This window comes from Cryptococcus depauperatus, chromosome 4 (genome assembly GCF_001720195.1).
Source record: "Cryptococcus depauperatus CBS 7841 chromosome 4, complete sequence".
In the NCBI taxonomy this organism is placed as follows: domain Eukaryota; kingdom Fungi; phylum Basidiomycota; class Tremellomycetes; order Tremellales; family Cryptococcaceae; genus Cryptococcus; species Cryptococcus depauperatus.
The window spans coordinates 2,084,196-2,102,718 of NC_089471.1; the positions used below are offsets into that span (position 1 = coordinate 2,084,196).

General features: G+C 48.6%; 7 protein-coding genes across 7 annotated transcripts; 1 reads left to right on the forward strand and 6 right to left on the reverse strand.

Annotated features, from left to right (window-relative positions):
- Positions 1 to 298: 298 nt before the first annotated feature.
- Positions 299 to 2,406, reverse strand: L203_104123 (uncharacterized protein; the record flags this gene model as incomplete). Its single annotated transcript, XM_066213511.1, has 8 exons — positions 299 to 313; positions 390 to 502; positions 566 to 692; positions 746 to 843; positions 893 to 1,079; positions 1,140 to 2,013; positions 2,068 to 2,226; positions 2,294 to 2,406. The coding sequence occupies 8 exons, from the start codon at positions 2,404 to 2,406 to the stop codon at positions 299 to 301; spliced, it is 1,686 nt and encodes a 561-aa protein (XP_066069608.1).
- Positions 2,407 to 3,093: 687 nt separating this feature from the next.
- L203_104124 (uncharacterized protein) lies at positions 3,094 to 4,278 on the reverse strand (the record flags this gene model as incomplete). The annotated part of the gene is made up of 1 exon (XM_066213512.1): positions 3,094 to 4,278. The coding sequence occupies one exon, from the start codon at positions 4,276 to 4,278 to the stop codon at positions 3,094 to 3,096; it is 1,185 nt and encodes a 394-aa protein (XP_066069609.1).
- Positions 4,279 to 5,748: 1,470 nt separating this feature from the next.
- On the reverse strand, positions 5,749 to 7,020 carry L203_104125 (uncharacterized protein; the record flags this gene model as incomplete). The annotated part of the gene is made up of 1 exon (XM_066213513.1): positions 5,749 to 7,020. One exon carries the CDS (start codon positions 7,018 to 7,020, stop codon positions 5,749 to 5,751), a length of 1,272 nt encoding a protein of 423 aa, XP_066069610.1.
- A 282-nt stretch (positions 7,021 to 7,302) lies between these two features.
- Positions 7,303 to 8,394, reverse strand: L203_104126 (uncharacterized protein; the record flags this gene model as incomplete). Its single annotated transcript, XM_066213514.1, has 1 exon — positions 7,303 to 8,394. The coding sequence occupies one exon, from the start codon at positions 8,392 to 8,394 to the stop codon at positions 7,303 to 7,305; it is 1,092 nt and encodes a 363-aa protein (XP_066069611.1).
- Positions 8,395 to 9,010: 616 nt separating this feature from the next.
- Positions 9,011 to 11,179, reverse strand: L203_104127 (uncharacterized protein; the record flags this gene model as incomplete). Its single annotated transcript, XM_066213515.1, has 5 exons — positions 9,011 to 9,181; positions 9,245 to 9,761; positions 9,814 to 10,398; positions 10,448 to 10,743; positions 10,790 to 11,179. The coding sequence occupies 5 exons, from the start codon at positions 11,177 to 11,179 to the stop codon at positions 9,011 to 9,013; spliced, it is 1,959 nt and encodes a 652-aa protein (XP_066069612.1).
- A 223-nt stretch (positions 11,180 to 11,402) lies between these two features.
- L203_104128 (uncharacterized protein) lies at positions 11,403 to 12,505 on the forward strand (the record flags this gene model as incomplete). The annotated part of the gene is made up of 8 exons (XM_066213516.1): positions 11,403 to 11,544; positions 11,633 to 11,717; positions 11,767 to 11,824; positions 11,874 to 11,931; positions 11,995 to 12,041; positions 12,098 to 12,175; positions 12,235 to 12,331; positions 12,447 to 12,505. 8 exons carry the CDS (start codon positions 11,403 to 11,405, stop codon positions 12,503 to 12,505), a joined length of 624 nt encoding a protein of 207 aa, XP_066069613.1.
- Positions 12,506 to 12,960: 455 nt separating this feature from the next.
- On the reverse strand, positions 12,961 to 18,131 carry L203_104129 (uncharacterized protein; the record flags this gene model as incomplete). Its single annotated transcript, XM_066213517.1, has 4 exons — positions 12,961 to 13,009; positions 13,063 to 13,166; positions 13,246 to 15,392; positions 15,449 to 18,131. 4 exons carry the CDS (start codon positions 18,129 to 18,131, stop codon positions 12,961 to 12,963), a joined length of 4,983 nt encoding a protein of 1,660 aa, XP_066069614.1.
- Positions 18,132 to 18,523: the final 392 nt, after the last annotated feature.

Consider the following 18,523-nt stretch of genomic DNA (forward strand, 5'->3'; position numbering starts at 1 on the left):
CTTGAGAACGATGGTTTGATCTTATGAGCTGGCATCCCACATCAACGACTTATTCGTAATGGATATTTATGTTTCTATGTATCATTTATGCCTAGCTTTTTCATAATCTACACAACCTGTAATGTTTTCTTCGCAATGAAAGTAATTAATGTTGGATGGGTTGTACAATTTGTGTTTGTCACCGAATACCTTACTCTTGATGAGATTCTACTCAATGCTCCATCATCTTTCTCTTCCAAACATGCACTACAATCATTGCTATGTGAAACGCCACCATACACATCGTCATCACGACTAGCTATAAACTGTTTTCCTATGATACATGATCAGCCATTTTTCTGCATATGACACCGTTCCAAAAAACAAGCACACATAGCCCTCTTTCTTACCTTATGGATCTTGTTTCTCCTTAAACCTGCCAACACACTCAAGACAAAGGCAACACCACAGGATACGAGAGAAACTTTGATGGCCGTGCCGTAACACTGTTCCCCAACTAGACCTGGATATGGCATAGATTAGTTTTTTCCACAGTCGATGCAGAAAAGGTCAGGAATAAAAGTACAATCATGAGCTCCATCACCCGGTAGCGCTGACTCTCCTCTTCTGACAATCCCCCTCATAGCCATCGTCCATCTTTGCTCTAGTGCTGCGCCGTTTCCTAGCGAAGGAGGACGGCCCACTCGAGCAACCTGCGATTTTAGTCTACATTTGAAAGGTAAAGACGGGATAAAAAAAAACATACAGTATGAGCATCGTAAACTTTTCCAAAAAGGACGTTGAAGCCATTAGATCCCAAGACGGGGGCCACAGCGATCCATCCCCAGTTTTGAGAAAAATGTTCTTTCCAAATGTAAGTTTCTGCTGTGTTCCGGAAGGTATTAAAACCCACTCATTCCAAACCAATCGAAGACTAGCATAGGCATCACATTGAACAGTGACCCATAGGACAGCCCTAGTAAACTTGAGACCATCCACAGCGACTCGACGCGAGTGGTTTGCAAAGCAAATAATTGAGATATAATGAAAAGCAAAGCGACTACAGAAAGAGTCCAGACTCTGCGTACTTGGTAATGTGTCTTGAGCATGTCGGAATATATCCCACACAGAATACGACCCGCACAGTTCCATATACTTACCAAGCCTACTTGTTTCGTTTGCCAACCTCCGATGACTTCCTTGTCATACAACAACTGTCCATCGCGCCCTAGGGCGAGAGCGATAGTTCCGACATTGTTGATGTACATCAAGCCCGTGCCACAGAGAATGGAAAGTATAATGAAGAGAAGCCAAAAGTCTGAAAAGCGAATGATTTCTAGCGGAGAGTGGCCGAGAATGGCGGATGAGCTGAAGGAGACAGAGGGAGTATGTTTGAGTGAGTGTCTATCCGGATTGAATTCGTGGTGAAGTGAGAGAGAAGGAGAGTGAGTATGACCTAGACGAGGAGTCCGAGAGGCAGACGAATGAGACCGGGACAGTTCGATAGAATGACCGAGATCGAGCGAGCTTGTGCGAGAGGATGCTGGCGAATCATGATCTTGAACCACTACTCTCACACCCGTCATACCGCACACTTCGTCCTGTTCAACATGCTCATACTCTCCACCCCCGTCGAGACCTTGTCTTGGCGGCACGGGTCTGATCACCAACGCGCCTATCAGCATGGGCACACTCGTCCCTACTGCCAAAAGCGCGAGAAGCCCTCCGGCATCGCCTGGCCATATGGCATGGCCCAGTCCTGAGAAGAGAAAGGCGCTGAGACCAAAGCCAGCGAGGACGGCACCGGTTGCTGACGCACGAGTGTTGTCGGAAAACGACCTCGCCACGGCGTTGACCCCACAGGTCAAGCCAGCCGAGCCGCCGCAGCCACTCAAAAACATGGCAAAGAGCAGTAAGGATAGACGAGGGTAGGATAGATCGGAACCAGACGGTCGAATCGGGATAGCACGGGTATAGAAGGCATGCACCAAGCCGTAGCCCACAAGACAAAAGCAACCTGCTAGCAGCAACGGACTGGCGTAATCGGTCAGTCACACCATTGACCATGGCTGAAGAAAGGTGGCTGACAATTTTTGTCCTCTAGAATCCACAATCTTGCCCCACAAAGGCCCAGACATGTAAACGCCAAAGTTACCAGCGAGGCCGACCAAGTTGACTACCGTCGCGCCGACGACGAGCTGATTCGCCAACTGAGGAGCATAGGCAGAGTAGACATAGTTGCTTCCACTACACACAATCGTTAACACTGACGGCCACATGACACAGTACCCATGCTCCCTCTCTCCACGCTCACCTTGCTAATCCAACCAGAACAGACATTACAAACACACCTGCCCTCGCCCTATCCACCTCTGACCATGAGAATCCTAGCGGATTCAGAGCCGCCCAGTCCATCCTGCTGGCCATTCGCCGTGCATGCCCTGCGCCAGACACAAGTCTTCCAGCAACAACACGGGTGTGTCGAAATAGAAGCCAGTCGCTGCCGCTGAGAAAGAGAAACAACAATGAAACATCAAGCTGAACCCTCCTGTTGATCCATAGCAGGTGCAGCCGCGGAGATGCCCGACATCTCCACCCTAGTCACAAAGCATAGAACGGTAACACACATTACCACTAATTTGCGTTGAATTCTTGCATCTTCAGTGGATGGCATTGGAATGAGACTGACTTTGTCAACAAACTCCCCACTGGAATAGACCAAGATCGACCCCATCCAGCTCTGTGTCGACTCTACCCAACCCAACGTGATAGCGTACGCTACGCACCGTGAACACGCCAGAGTATCATAACGTTGGAATGATTGGATGGAATATAGGCAAACAATAATAATGCAACGTAGATTGCATTAGGGTAACCTTTTCGTACACAGCGTGCATCTGAATGATTCCTAGTATCCATGACACAGAGGCCATGCAAAACAATACGACGGGTGAAAGTCAACATGCAGCCGCGTCGTTGGATGCCCTTTCCAAGCACGACTCTCCTCACACGATGCCAGCCATCGCTCATTCACTCTCTATCGGCTCATCACTCCATGCATACCTGCCACCATCCTCATCCTCGCGCTATAGAAATCGACAACTGCCTTGGCCACTAGGTATACTTGGATAGTACTGGATCCCTACGTTTCATGTCCTTCCACTCCGCCAACTCCTCCAACCTCCCTGCAGCCGTCAACTGGTTGTCTCTGTAATCCGGATCCGTAGCAGCGCCAAACGTGCTTGCACTCGGCCAGACGTCTTTCCGCTCTGAATTCATCCCCTGGAAAGTCCATGTTCTACCCGTTATCGCTGGGTTTCCTGGCTGATCCTCAAGCCCATCTCTACTGTTGTAGCTGTCTACCGTTGTGCCACGTGGTAGCATAAAGACGTCCGTCACATCGCACCCGCCTAGATCCCCCGGGCTAGACATTCCAGCGGCCTTGTCACGGAGCAGTTGGCTGGCCAACTTCCTGCTGGCTTCGGACCGTGCCAGCATGGTCGCTCTCGATGTGATAAACGGCGACGGGTCCTGCTCTGGATCGCGATTTTGGTTTTGCGGAAGCTGTCGTCGACCCTCCATCTCTTGCCTTTTGACTTCTGTCCATCCACTGATGATGTCTCTGGCGGTAAAGAGGTCACGCCCAGTAATGCGGAATTCGCTTTTCACCGGGTTTCCAACGGGTTCCACAACGGTAGGCGCAAGGTCGGTCATCAGAGGAAGACGACTCAGATTGGCGTAGGCGATCTTCTTTTTCTCCAGCGCGTGGTTCGTGGCCTCCGCTCGCCATGCCGCCATCGCTCTCTCCTTGCCTTCAGGCGGGGCTCGGCCATTGAATCCGTCGAGGAGAGTGCGGGAAGCGGGATCCAAGATGGAGCCGAGCGTAGGACGATGAAAGCCACCGTAGTATGGACCTCCTGTCGTAAAAGCCTTGGCTAATGTCGTGATGTCATTGGCAACTTCTGGCAGCCATTCGTCAACGTCTTTGTCCTCTGGTTTGAAGGCCGTAGAGATGAAGACGGTAGGGTTACCCGTTTCGTCTATATCGACATGGACAAGATCGCGGAGGTTGTTGGACGCGACGGCACCAAACGTATTGTTCTCAATGTCTCGGTTATAAGCAGAGTTGGGGTCGTTGGACGCTGCTTCTTGTTGAGTTGCGTCTTTCAAGTAATGATATCCGCCTGGGTCATAGAATGTATGCGGATAATTATGCCAGTTTAAATACTCGTCAGCGGTTTGCTCGAGACAGTCCGTATACGGATTCTTGCTTGATGCTAGGACGAGTTGGGTGGACATGGTGCGGGGTGGCTTGGGCTGGGAGAGTGGCGGAGGTCTTTTATAGTGTCGCCGCGGTGGGCTGACAATGGACTGGGAAGCAGGGCCGGTGGCACGATAGCCGACGGTGAAAGCATTGCATGTTATCAGAAGCATGGCTCTCCTTTATGCATCGCTGGCATGTTTGGAGACGACGTATGGCGAGGGCTTGTCGCTTGGCGTAAAAGGATACGGCCGCGGCTGCTTTCAGGACGATGCATTGGGATGGCTCAGAGCAAGTCAGGAGGCTGTGTGGCTGGATAAGGGATGGGGTTGACCCGCCTCGACGTCGTGGGAATGGGCGACAGCTGAGGATAGTCAAGGACGGTCTGTCGGTGTGGGAGAGACCAAGGCAGCTGTCTACGTGTGACGGTGCGTCACGGAATACAAGCCATGCATGGCTTGACTATCCACGTTGGAGCGGGATGTACTGGGAGGAGGTGTGGAGCGAAGGCTGCGTCTGGTGTTTCGAGTCTCCTGTTGGCGCTCCGACAAAACGGCTCTCTACGTGCGATAGCCTGGGGATGGTGACGTGGCGTATAGGTGACAGCGATGCAACCCGTTGCATCGCTGCGACATGTCGTTCACAACATGGCTTGACCTTTCCGTCACCTCAATACAGACGTTGCCGGGCAGTCCCAACGATCCATCCTGTCTTCAACAAGTACTCCACCGGTGACCCAACACGCGTTTGTGCGTGGTCATTCAACAAGCGACTGAAGCGGTTGCAACGCAGCGGATGGTAGATTCATACGCGTGCTTCACTATATACCGACACCACCGAGAGCGACTCCTGCCCACGCCACGACGGGAACCAGCGTGGCCGTATCGGGCTCTGCCAGAGTAAAAGAGCAGTGGTCATGTCAGAAGCAGATAGGTTGCGGCGTAACGGGCATGCCTAACTAGGTGTCGCGTAGCATAGTTCCATGACATTCATGTTTGTAGTCTACCGTGCCATGCAATATCTATAACAGAGTCAAATCCTTGACACACTCGTTCCTCTTTTAATTTCTACTTTGTCTATACTTGATTATCCATGCCACGATAGATGGACGCACATACGTATATATGTATACAGCTACCCATCAAAGATGGGTCCTACCGATCTGCCATGCTGCATGGCACGTCGCAGCGACACCTTGCAAGTAGGCAGTTGGTCGCAGAGGCGGATCCTGCCAACCCCGCTCCCAGTCCCACGTCACCGCTATCGATAGGTGACAGATGTACCCGTCGAAAGACGGCAACGGAAATGCGTCTCGCTGTTTCTCCCTTGATCATATGCTTAACGTGCAACGTGCAACGTGCAACGCGCAACGCGTCGAGGGATGTGTGGGACTCTCCGTCTGAATCGTCTCATCGCTTCCACATGCAGCAGCGCCGAGTGCCACGCCAAGTACCCAACCTGCCACATCGCATCGACTGCATGCTCAACTAGCATCTACAAACCATCACCTAAACACCCGTTCCAAATCCAGCGGTTCCCCCCTGAGTGGTTCTGTAACCCTCCAGCATTCGATCACAATCCTCTGGCTTTGGCAACAGAGAGTCCACATCCGTCCCGCCGTCATAGCACCCGATGGATATGTCGGACCCACTGAAGACGATACCTCGACCAGGCAATTCCTTGCCGGCGTTGTCAGTGACAGTGGCACGCCCCGATTCATAACTGCTTGCACAAGGATCAAGGCAAAAGACAGGCGCGAGAGAGATTCCGGACAGATCCGTACGATCCGTAGGAGACGCTCCTGCGAGTACCCGCCTGAGACCGTCTTTGACTATCGGTAGATTTCTCTTCTTGTGTCCTTCCCACGCCCGTCTATGCCGTTCCACCTGTTCATCATCTATCCCGGACTCCATCGGACGGTCTCGTTCCCATCTTCCCTTGCGTTCAAGCATACGTCTTTTTGTTCCTTCTTCCACGTCACGGGCTTGGGTGGCTGCATCCTCCAAGTCACGGAATGTAAAGCCCATATGGGCCATGTTGGTATCCCCGACAAGCTGGTCTTCTAGAACGATACCGAGTGGCGCACAACTATACCCGCCATACCCTTCGGCGATAGCCTTCACCTCCTCCATGCTGTGTCGCCTCAACTCTTCCTCCCATGCCTTCTTTCCCTCCTCGTACTGGACAGACAGGACGGACCCTGGGTCTGGAACGAGTGAATGCTGAACATGGCTCGTTATTCCATTCGCTGTCGTCGGGCAGAATTGGTTATACGCGGCCCCATAAAAAGACTGTTTCTGTGTCTCGCGGGCCACCGAGTTGGCCAAACGGCTGAGCCCTCCGTCAAGATCATGGTAGGCAGCAGTGGCGACGCTTTTGTCTAGGAATATCCGGGGGTACACGCTACCGTCATCTTTATTCGTACCGGGCACGACAGCAACACAACCTGTTAGGCGGTCTTGAAAGGCGGCATGGTAGGTGTCTGCGGCGGTCTGTTGGATATAAGCATCTTGCTCTTCCTGTGTCATGCGATTTAGTTCATCGACGCTGTAAGCGAGCTTTTTGTAAGATCGGAGGTGATTATTTGTGTTGTAGGCGCTCTTTCCAAGGCGACCCACAGTCTCGAGGACATTTGTTATGAAGGGTTCTTCCAATGTGGACATGATGCAGGGTGGTTGGGGCTGGGAGAGTGGCGGGAGGTCTTTTATAGTGTCGCGACGGTGGGCTGACAATGGACTGGGAAGAATGGCAGGTGGAACGATAGCCGAGGCTGAAAGCATCGCATGTCACTCGAAGCGTGTACTCCTTTATGCATGGTTGGAGAAGAGATGTACAAGGCGAGATCTTGTCGCTTGGCGTAAAAGGATATGGCGGTGGCTGTCCAAGAGCCAAGCGAGCAGCATCGTTGCTGGCATACACCCGTCTACAGTGGCAGGATGGCGCAGGTTGTGTCTCTGAAACCATCACTCCCGGCCAAACCAGTCGATGAGCGGTGGACGTCTCTCGTCTGGCGTCGACCCATCCCATGCATAGCTACCATCTGTATAAACACTACCTATCGCCTATCCGTTTGTCGGCGCCGCCGTGAGCAGGCTTGCCAGATAGTCGGACGGAGGATACACCGAACCACCGCCATCATCCGTGAGGCAGTAGCGGATCTTGCCGTTGACAATATTATCCTCTCTAAAGCCATCGTTTACGTTTGAATACAACCTAGCGTGGGTAGGGGCAGGAGCAAAGACACTGCTAAAGTCGGTTTCTTTAAACTTGCGATTTGGATCGTTTGTGAAAAGTTCTCTGGCGCGACGTTCGACCAGCTTCCTGTCAGCTTCGCTCTGCTTCTCATACTCTGCAGCCTGGTTGACGCCAGAATCGGAATAACTGGCAGCGCCAGGTCGGCCGGGAAACCGTCGTTGGCGTTCAGCCAGCTCGCTCTCGCAGGTCTCTCCACACTCTTCTGCCCAAGCAAGAGACGACGCAAGGTCTCCCGGTTTATGGGAGATGCGGATCGAGGCCTTCTCTTCGAAGACAGGTGGAGCAGACTCCGCAATGGAGTACAGAGGGTATCTTTTGGGCACAGCCTTGTAGGCTCGTTCGAGGTCACGCCAGGAATAGCGCTCGCCATCGCGGATGAACGCTTCCTTCGCATCGTCGTAGCCGTCTATTTGAGGATTCTTTGAACGGGTTAGAGAAGCTACAAGATGCCCCGCAGTGGTTTGAGGCGTGGGAGAATGCATGCCATGGCTTGAACACCCATTGAGCGTCATCTCATCTTTCTGTTCTTGGGCAAGGTTGCCTAGCCACTGCTGGCGGTCTTGGTTTTTTGACACCACACTGTTGGGTATACAGTAGGTGAGATTCAAGACGGAATCCTCTCCGCGCTGGGTGATCTTGGGCACAAGGCTTATCTTTTTTCCCAGTTCCGTATCCACCTTGAGACCAAAGATTCTGGACGCGAGGTATTCTTTGTATCTGTTATGTTTGTCCTCCTTCCACGCTGTCCATCCGTCATCTTGCTGTCGGCCTGATAATATAGACAAGGATGGCGGCTGGCAACGCTGAGACATTTCTTCATTCTTTCTCACTTGCGACGTGATGCGGTCATGCAAGTCCATGACTTTCTGCAAGTTGCTGGCTACTGAGTCGTTAGCCATGATGAGAGATGGTGTGGTGCAGTGGTGGGAAATGCCGTCTTTTATCGCATTCGGGTAGCGTTGGGTGGATGGAAGAAGTGAGAGCATAGCTTCGTCATTGGAAGGGTGTGCTCCTTTCTGTAGACTTCATTTGTCTTACCATCTAGGGAATAGGGGCAAGAAGCATCTTGGGTTGCTTTGTGATAACCTTTATGCGTGGCAAGTTGGGTATAAAGGTGAGGATGTTGAGAAGCGAAACTGGATGGTGGGCGAGGAGCGGGTAGAGGTAGCATGGATGCAGCCTGGTGGGTAAAGATATCGGTTGGATTTGGGTAGCTCAGAAGCCAGATGGAGCACAGTGATGGTGCTCGACGGTTTTCAGCCACAGATTCGGTCGTTTGGAGATGGTTCGATTCACTTGAGAGTTGCATGGAAGAGGTCGTTGGCGATACGCGGGCTGACAGCTTTGGAAAGTTAATAGGGTGCTCTTGAGGATGTAGCGGTCCGTCTCGAAACGATATGTGACTGATCCAGAGGCGACCGTCGAGGGTGGTGGCAAAAAATATTCAAATGGTCAATGGGCGACATGCCGATGCAACTCTCATCGCGGTTTGCGTCTGCACTGGGTTGCATAGGTTCAGAAAGCCCATAAATCGCTAAAAAAGTCTTTTTCGCTCTCGGTACATACGTTTGCTACCTTTTGTCCTGCTGGATTTATACGCGGAAATGCGACAATCTCGAGTCCCGTATCGATGGACACGCTGACAGCAGGGTTCCTTATCTTTCTCTTTGTTTCAGTCTCGAAAAGCTACGGACGACAGCGTGAGCGGCCTGGAATTGGTAGCTACCAGCCAGGGAAAAAGGTACGCACAGTGGTATAATTATGATCCAGAAAGTCCTCCATGTTGAATTCTGGCTTGGTAAATACCTCCCCAAATACTTTGGCCAAGGTTGAGATAGATGCCAAGTAATGTCTTTGCAGTGTTGCCAGCTCCCAACAACTCGAATCTATGGCCTTGCTTCTCAGCGGGGACGTCTCATTCTCATCGTATGGATCAGTCTCTTTGGGGTCAGCCTTTGGCGTGGTCGATGTGAAACTGGAAACAGCCAGAACCGGGTCTGTGATGGATCTTTGCAGCATGACCATACAACTCGGATGCCGTTTAAAGAGGTTATATATGAAGGGTAACGTGATGATGATGCCAGACGGGCGAGCGAAAAGTGCGAGGCGAGAAAGACGTTTGATGAATGAAGCGATGATGGTAGCTGGCATGAGCGACCCCCGGAGAAAGACATCGAGGAGACGGAAGAACCGAGAAAGATATCGAGTGTGTAAAAGGTTGTGATCAAGCAAGGAGTACAATTTATCGTAAAACTTTGGGTATTCGCTGACAGAACAAAGTCAGCTCGGTTTGATGATGAAGAAAAAATTGAGTATACAAATTGTACTGCGTCATAAGAACGAAAAGTCCATTGATGGCCAACATTGCTAATGCTCCACCCCTATCGACTAAACCTCCTAACCAGTCGGCGATTCGCAACCTTCTCTCAGACTTAAAATGTCCTAATATGCCCTGTTCCCCATGAAGAGCGACAAGGATTCTGCGGGTCCAAGCTTCGGAAAGTGAGACGGAAGACAGGACTGTTTCCCATACAGTAGTGTACGCTAATGTTTGAGATGGAATAGAATAGATTGAAGCGTGAATTGACAGTTGCGATGTACGCATTTTTCGTTTCTTGCCAGCAATCATCTCAGATTCATCCTCGGAACCTGAAGACTCGTATTCTTTGATCCAATCGGGTAAAGCATCAATCTCGGCTCTAGCTTTGCCCTTCTTTGCTTTAGATGATCGGCTTTTCTTGACGATAGACCCGGCGGGTAAGGAAGGCGGTGGGGTGGAGAAAGAAGAGATGTAAAAAGCATTTATATCGCTGGGTTCCCTGGGGAGGTTTTTGAGGGGGAGAAGCATAGCCAAGAGATTTGAGGAGTGTGGTAAGAGGATGGGTTGATTTTGGATTAGATGACTGCAACAGATAGTCAGCGCATCTCAAGACAAACAAACGGGACACTTGCGCTGCCTCTTTGAAAAACATCCATCTTATATCATCGTAACGGGCCCAAAAGTCGTCAACTGCAATTTTAACGACATCTTCAGGTAAAACACCTTCTTCATCCTCGACCTGGTTGGCAACGATAACCTTCCAACCGGCAGACTTTTTTGGTCTGGCTCCTCGCAGAGATGGGCAAGGAAAAATCAGGTAATGAAGAATGAACCGAAAATAGGGGATATGTATAATTGCTTTAGCGGATTGCGAAACCGAAGCGGACAATGGGGGAAGAAGCGAGAAAAGTAACGGAAGTGCAGAGCTCTATTCGATATTAGTTGAGCAACCACTATTTGCGGAGTGTTCTTACCCGTAGAGCAGGCTCAGAGTCTCTCATGAGTCCACATAAAACCTCAACGTATTCCAGCAATCTCTCTCTTACCCACATCTTGACCTGTTTTTCCTCATTGGCCGCCATTCCCTCATTTGGTTCTTCATTTCTTTCTTCTGATTTTCTGGTCAAATCTCCGCTCAATCCGCCAACCTTGTTCGTCCCAATGAGCTCAAAAAACACTCGATGAAGAGCCCAGATAGCTTTGTGAGCTACTTGGGGGTCATTATGCCTCGAGAGAGCGATGAGAGGAATAAGTGTATTTGGATCATAGGGTTCAGACTTGAGAGTTGCTTCGTGTTTGTTAACTTGTACTATCGGGTCATCCAAAAGCAATGACTTTGTACTTGAGGCTTCATTCCTTTTCATTTTGACTGTATTGAGAGTCATTTTGTGAGCATAATCTGTCTTGACATTGAATGAAAAATAAAATTAAGACTTTTCAGGCGGCTCAGCCATGACGTGTAATAAAATATCAATAAAGCCTGATAACACTCTGGAGATTGCGATTAACCATCCATATTCTCTTCTAGTTCTATTCTTATTCCTCTTTTATCATTCATTGAAGCAGCACGAATCTATCAACAGGCCAATGCCGCCAATCTCAAAGGCCTCCATATCCAACCCTGCTTCTCCTTATCCGTCATCACGCCCTTCTAGCAAGCCCGCCACCCCTAGCAATGGAGACGTCAAGCAAACCCATACCTCTTTAATACTTCGTAAGGAGCTCATGAGTACGTAGAGACACTGTTTAACAAGCAATTGATGGATGGAATCATATCATTTGCAAATAAACAAGGCTAACCACTTTGTTCTATGTAGGATTACAGAAACAGCCTGTTGATGGCTTCAGTGCTGGTCTTGTAGATGATGAAAATATTCTTGAATGGGGTATAGTAATAATGGGGTGAGTTTTAATGAATTGTTAAAGTATCACCCAAGTCTTATGCGGGCAGTCCCGTTGACACCCTTTGGGAGGGTGCCATTCTCAAAGCGAGATTAATCTTTCCACCCGTTTGTTCTTTTTCTATTTCGTTTCTATGCAACAGCTGAGTAAAAGCAGGAATATCCGGACAGGCCTCCCAAGATGGTATTTGACTCTGAAGTCTGGCATCCCAATGGTACATGCTTTTCTCGATCCTTGATGTGCTTATATCTTTCCAGTCAACTTATGTGCGGCATAGTTTACAATAAAGGTGATCAAAAGGGCGAAGTTTGTATTTCAATCCTTGTCAGTCTTGATTTTATGTTCTCCGCCTTCAAGTCGAGCTAACTGGTGAGACGCAGCATCAACCTGGGGAAGATGAGTGGGGGTTTGAAGACGCTGGAGAGCGCTGGTTACCAGTTCATACAGTCGAATCTGTTGTATGTGACATGGTTTCGCTCAATTCATTGAATTCAAGAAACTGATATGCAAACAACAGTTGGTTTCAGTCATTTCTCTTCTTTCTCAGGATATACCAGACCTATCGTCTCCGGCTAATGTCGACGCTGCTAAAGAGGTTCGAGAAGATTATCCTTGTAAGTGCTAATTTTTCCAGTCTCGTCACCATAGCTCCAAACACCTATCGTCAAACTTGCTTCTATCATTTCCATTATTGGTTTGTCACAATCCCTGAGCTGACACAAGGTTTAGCATACAAGAAGAAGGTCAAGCGACTGGCTAGAAGATCCGCCGAAGAGGCCTATGACTAAATTCATCTCTTAACATCTCTCTTGCACTACGCCCTTGGCATCTTCTTTGGAACTGTATCCCTTTGAACATTACATTATATGTTGCATCGGGCTTGTAGGAATGACGAGCTTGTGGGGGCAAGGCTTGCGAAAAGCGGAATATCAAAACCCATATTTAGATAACCCATTCTCTTCATTGCGTGTACTTGTGTGATGTAGAGATGTTGGGATATATACTTTGTATTCGCTTCTGCCCAGGTTTTGGTTGTACAAAGTGAATCCCAATTGTGCATATAATAAAACCCTAAGAAACTTGTAATCAAATACATACAAGAGGGGCCAGTCATGAACAGTCCTAAGACATGTAAATCAAAAGCGGGGAGAGTGTTGCCTGAATCACCAAGGCCCTCGATTTTTCCTTATAAACCCTCAGTCTCTTTCACATAATAGCTGTTTCACTCGTCTTGCCATAATTGTCATTCACAATTTGATGATATGGCAACGATCAGCTGTTTACATATGAGTCTGCAATGTCATTAGAACAGGTCGGAAAGCCCATCTGAAAGTTTACAATTTACCTTTTAAACTCATCACGTTCCTCGTCCACGTCCACGAAAACCCCCTCTCCCTCTCCATACCCCTCTCGGCGCAAACCCTCTTGGGACAAAGCTTCCTCGTCCTCCTAGTCCTACTCTATCGCTAAATCCCAATCCGGTGCTTGGCCCAGATCGATCTCTGTTTTCTACTCTTTCTCCAGTTACTCCACCAAGACCAGTCGCCCCAGTAGCAGTATGAGGCGCAAATCTAGGGCCATTGGGAGGCACTTTTGGACCTGTGGGAGGTGCTCGCGGTAAACCGAGGCTGCTGAGGCCTACAGGTCGAGGAGTAAGCTTGGGGTATGAAGTAGAATGGTTGGAGTAGTTAGATGCATGAGGTGGAAGGTCACGCGATGCGAGCGGTGGCGGCAGGCGAGCATCAGGTCGTCCATCCCTATATTCATCTCTACCTCGCATGTTTCGCGGAAATGAATCGCGAGAATACAGCTCTCTTTCCCTAAGCCTGCTCCAAGATGGAGGAGAACGAGGCCGCTCTTCTGAATTCGACATGTTTCGAGGATTGCGTGATGTATCAGTAATGGTCGAAGTCGATGCCTGGCGTTGATCGTAAGAATCATACTGAGGAGATCTGGAGGCCGGTGTAGACATAGAGATACGATGTGTTGTGTGAGATGTCGAAGGCTCGTCCAAAACGGCCCGAGAGGTGTAAGCAGTGTCATCTCTATTAGAACTCAAAACTTCACTGAGTCCACTCATTGCGGAGGTAATGGGCGCCGGCGGTGTGGGAGCACCAACACGAGTACCCGCTACAGCCAGACTGTGTGACTCTCCCGATTGCGTGGGCGTGGCTGTTAAACTTGATCGCGTTCCATAGTTAAAGGCTCCTCCTGTAAGAACTGTGGGTCTTGTTGGATAATTTGGACCGGCCGAAGAAGATGGATGCATTGACAGCGATGTAGTGGGGATAGCCGCAGGCAACGAAGTTGCAGGAGTGGGAGAAGCAGGAGTACTTGGCGCAGTGGGAGTTAAACGTGAGAACGGAAGGTGCTCAAAAAGATTGAGTCCCGAAGTTGGTCCTTGCCTTTGCCCATGTCCTTGTTTCAACCCCAAAGCAGGCTTCTTTTCCTCTTTTTGTTCTTCTACGCTTGTAGGAAGATTGGCACCTCCAATTATTGGAGTGACAGATTCCACATTGGTTTTATCTTTTCTGAATTTATGTGCCTTCAAATAATCACTCAAAGAAACTTTCTTTGGTGGCTCAGGTATCGGAGTAGGTTCCTTCATTTCGGGTAGTGGTGTCAAGCCGTTGGCTGGCGAAGAAAATTTGCTTAATGAAGGTGAGGCGGCGGCTAGAGGTAAAACAGTGTTATTTTGAGAAGAGATAAAGTCATTGGGTTGGCTCTGCAAGCTGATTGTAGATTCGGGCTGGGCAGTAATATTTTGTTCAGATGGTTTATGAGCTGTTGAAGATGACTCATTATATTGAGCTTCACTTGATATTCTCTTGCTCTTCTCATCCTCTGTACTTTTCATGAAACCTTTGCAATTTTTGGCAACTTTTCCTTCCAACTCAGAGGAAGAAGAGTCTTCGGATTCACTATAGACTCGAATCTGCTTCCTTTTTGCAGGAACAGACCTTTTCTCTTCTTCTTTGCTCTTAATAATTCGAGACATCTTAATGACTTGCTTTCCCTTGTGTTTGCTTTTTGTCATGACCTGAGTGTCGTTCTTCACTGAATCCCTGACCTCCAAATTTCTGCCTTTCCCCGTTCCCCCGTTTCGGTCTTTTCCATGTTTCTTTTTCAACTTGCTCTTTCCAGTATCTTCTTCCTTTAATCGTCTTTCTTTCATGATAGTAACTGTATTAGGTAATGAAGATGTTTTTCTTGCAGCTTCAAAATTAGTACCAATATCTCCTTCCTCTGACTTTGGAATAATGACATGCCTCTTAAGGCTTTCATCTTGATTCAAAGCCATATCAGATATGGCATCCGTTTCAGACTCAGACCCTGATAAGGCACATAGGGAAGATTCGGACATGGCAGAACGTGGAAGTGTGAGAGTAGTGGCATCGCTCTCGGAGCCATTTTCATTTGCCTGCTTCTCATCTTTGTCTCTTTCATTCTCAGCCTCTGATGTCGAAGCTGAAAATTCTGACTGAATTTCCCCAGGTATGCCCCCAGGAAAAGAATCAAATGTTGTGTGGTGTTTGCGAGGAGAGATGATGGGTGACAACGAGGACGAAGGGACAATCCATGAGGTTGGTGGAGAACGGGATGCGGATGGGAACCCAGTTTGACGCCGGGTATGCTGTGAAATAGATTTCTGATCAGAAATTGAGGGGCTTAGAGCTACAGGCCAATTTAGTTTTACACATACATGTGGAAACCAATGAAAACATAGTTACTTCTGTTCTGATGATCAACATCCATCTTCTCATATTCCTCTTCTTCCATATCACTTCTAATGTTTTCTTCACCATCCAGTTCACGTGTCGCTAAAGCTGCTCTAATAATGTTGTTCACACCATTGTTTCTTCTCTCATTCTCAATGCTCCTGTCGTCTACATCCAGATCCACGTCAACATTGACATTTACCCCTAAATCGGGTTGCTCTTTGTCAAATCCATTGAGACCAAGCATAAGCCTTTTCATTTCACATATTTCAACCTCCCGTTTTCTCCATCCTCTCATACCGCCCACAAGCGGTCCTAAGTCGGCTTTCTTCTCTTTCTCATCGTCTATCCCTTTCTCTTCTTCTTGCCACCCCCCATCTATTGCCTCAGCGTCTTCAGATTTTTCGTAACATTGAACGAGTTTCCAGAAATGCATCATTTGTGCGAAAGCACATGACCCACTGTCCGGCGGACAGCCACATCCGGCGAATATACCTAGATGTTGTTTGAGAACTTGTTCATAGCGATTGGCTAGCGCTTGGGCTTGTTTTGCTGAGAGCGCCTTACTGTTAGACGTACGCCGGCAAAGGGCCAAAGGGATACCACAATGCCCAGAAGAAGTAATGGTAGGGGAGAGAAGAGATAAAGAGTGGACGAGATGGTTATCATCCCATTCCCAGCCCAGCAAAATCTCGCCATTTTTAGGTATTGGATGAGATACAAAAAGACCCCACTGGAGTTTTGCAGTTGCTGTCACTCGGCTTCTTGCTTCATGCCTTACATTTCCATTAGAAGCCACCTGCTGTACAATTTGCTCTGAGGACGTGGTACGATAGACGATAGGGCGTAGAACGGCATTTGGATGACAACCAGATCGGGCAAATCGTAACTCATTGCCGTAAGCTCTAGCATCTAGAAGTAAGTTGACTGGAGGGCCCACTGCTCGCACGTGAGTTTTTAGCACACCTAGTCCCGCATATTGGTTTATTGGATCGCGACGATATTTTTTTGGCTCAACGATTTCACCTAAGTATTCTCCAAGGAACGAGCCAACGCATAAAGGAGAAGGAGTGAATAGGCCATAAATTGCTGGGTGAGAGTAAACTGGTTTCATCGTAAGATGGGAATGATATGTTGGTGGGAGAAAAGAAGAGGGTTGTCTGGATGGTGAGATAGCCTTGATGACCAGAGGAGATGCAAGAGATGTCAGTGATGGGCCAGTAAGGAATATTGGGGGTAGAGGAGGAGCAAGAGGAGAAAAGTTGGGCGGGGAAAGTATGGAGTCAGGAGAAAGGCGAATAAGACCTGTTTCAGTAGGAGAGGGAAGATGAGATGGATTAGATATGGCTTTTACTTTTTCATCCTCTTGCTCTTCAATCCATTCTTTATACAAGCCTCTAAGGATAGCTCGCACAGCCATTCCACGCACGATGTTTTCCTTGATAGGTATGAACTCCATAGCCCATGGGTCGACGTTAAAGTATTCTTCAGAGGAATCTGGAAGTGTTGGATAGGGTGAAGGCGAAGGCTGAGGAGGCTTTGGGCGGGTCTTGGACGAGGGCTGGCGACCGCGTTTTGGTTTGTTGGGTGGTGGCATCTCTTCTTCCGGAACAGCAGCGTGGGAATTTGAGTCAAGACGTCGTTTCTTGCCTTTACTTCTTGGCTTATCACTTGCTCCTTTTGCATCCAGTCTTATAGCGTTTTTTTCTCTCTTTAATCTCTCAACCCGTTCAAGCACTCCTCTCCTTGCTTCTTCTATTCTTAATTGCCCACCGAAGCCTGATCCCACTGGCCTTGGATCACAAAGCTCGCAAATGAATTGATCGGGAGCTTCATCAACACTGGCGTAACCAAAACACATTCCATGTTCCCAAGCGCCACATAAGTCGCATTGAATGGTGAAACCATCGTCTTCAGAGAGACGACAAATACATCGGATGACAGTGTTTTCAAGACCGAGGTAGTGAGCGGGGCGAGAGGGATCGGATGTAGAAGAGCGCTTGCGTTTTTGTCTCCCGAGCGTAGATATTGTGGCCTGATTTTCGTGCCCGTCTTTGTGTGTTTCTTCGTCGCTTTCAGTCTGGTCCTGGCCCTGATCCATCTCAAACCCTCTTTCTTCCTCACAGACAATCTCAGCCCCTTGCTCTCCATGACCTTCAGATTCCCGCTGATTAGACTCATTGGCAAGCCGTTGCACAGGATCAAAAGGGTCTGACTCTAAAGCATTAGGTGATAGGGCGGATTTTGGATAGAAGGCCGAATCATAAGAGAAGGGCTTTGCCACTGAACAAGCGTTTGGTTGATGCAAAGCAATTGGCTCCAGAGGCATTTTTGAAGGGTCGGTTATTGATTCTTTCAAGTTAACAACTTTTCCCAAAATTACCCCCTCTTCTAATGTGGCGGGCCTGTCTGTAGTACTTTTAGTTTCTATAGGAGCTTTCGTAAGCAAGTCAAGGCTAGGTGTGGCGACGCGGACCATGTCGACCTCTGTCTCCGTCATCATTGATGTGTCCTGTTCTACATTTACTTCCACGTCGGTATTCTCCTGGATTTTCACCTTTGAGTCCGCATCCATATTTTCCTGCTTTGAGTCTGTATCTGCAACATGGCTTATACCGAGCAAAAGCTCCACTGCCTCGTCTGCTAGTTCAGGTCGTTCTGCCTCTATGGCCGGTTGTGTGGCAATGTCTGTCATTTGACAAAGGAACTAACGCGTGTCAGTTGTCATTTGCGACAAGATGGAGATACGGGTTACCTCAGAGTGGCCTCAAGGCAAGCATTGGATTCTCTATAGAATGAATCAACACGGCGTGCAAATTAAAGTGCGATCAACTTGCTGTGAACTCCAGTAGGCCTCTCGTTTCGTGGTATATCAATAGTGAGGGCCGAGTCAATCGGAGGACTCTATTAAAACCCAAACAAATCTGGAAGCGTGAAGGGAATAAAGTGGTTAAATTATACAGAAAAAAGTAGAGAAAAGTATGTAAAGATTAATACAGAAATCTCAAATCTCAAAGTACTCAGATATTTCTTTCGGCGGCAAAATTTCTTACGAATCTGGTAATATTGGTGTTGGTAATTTTCCAG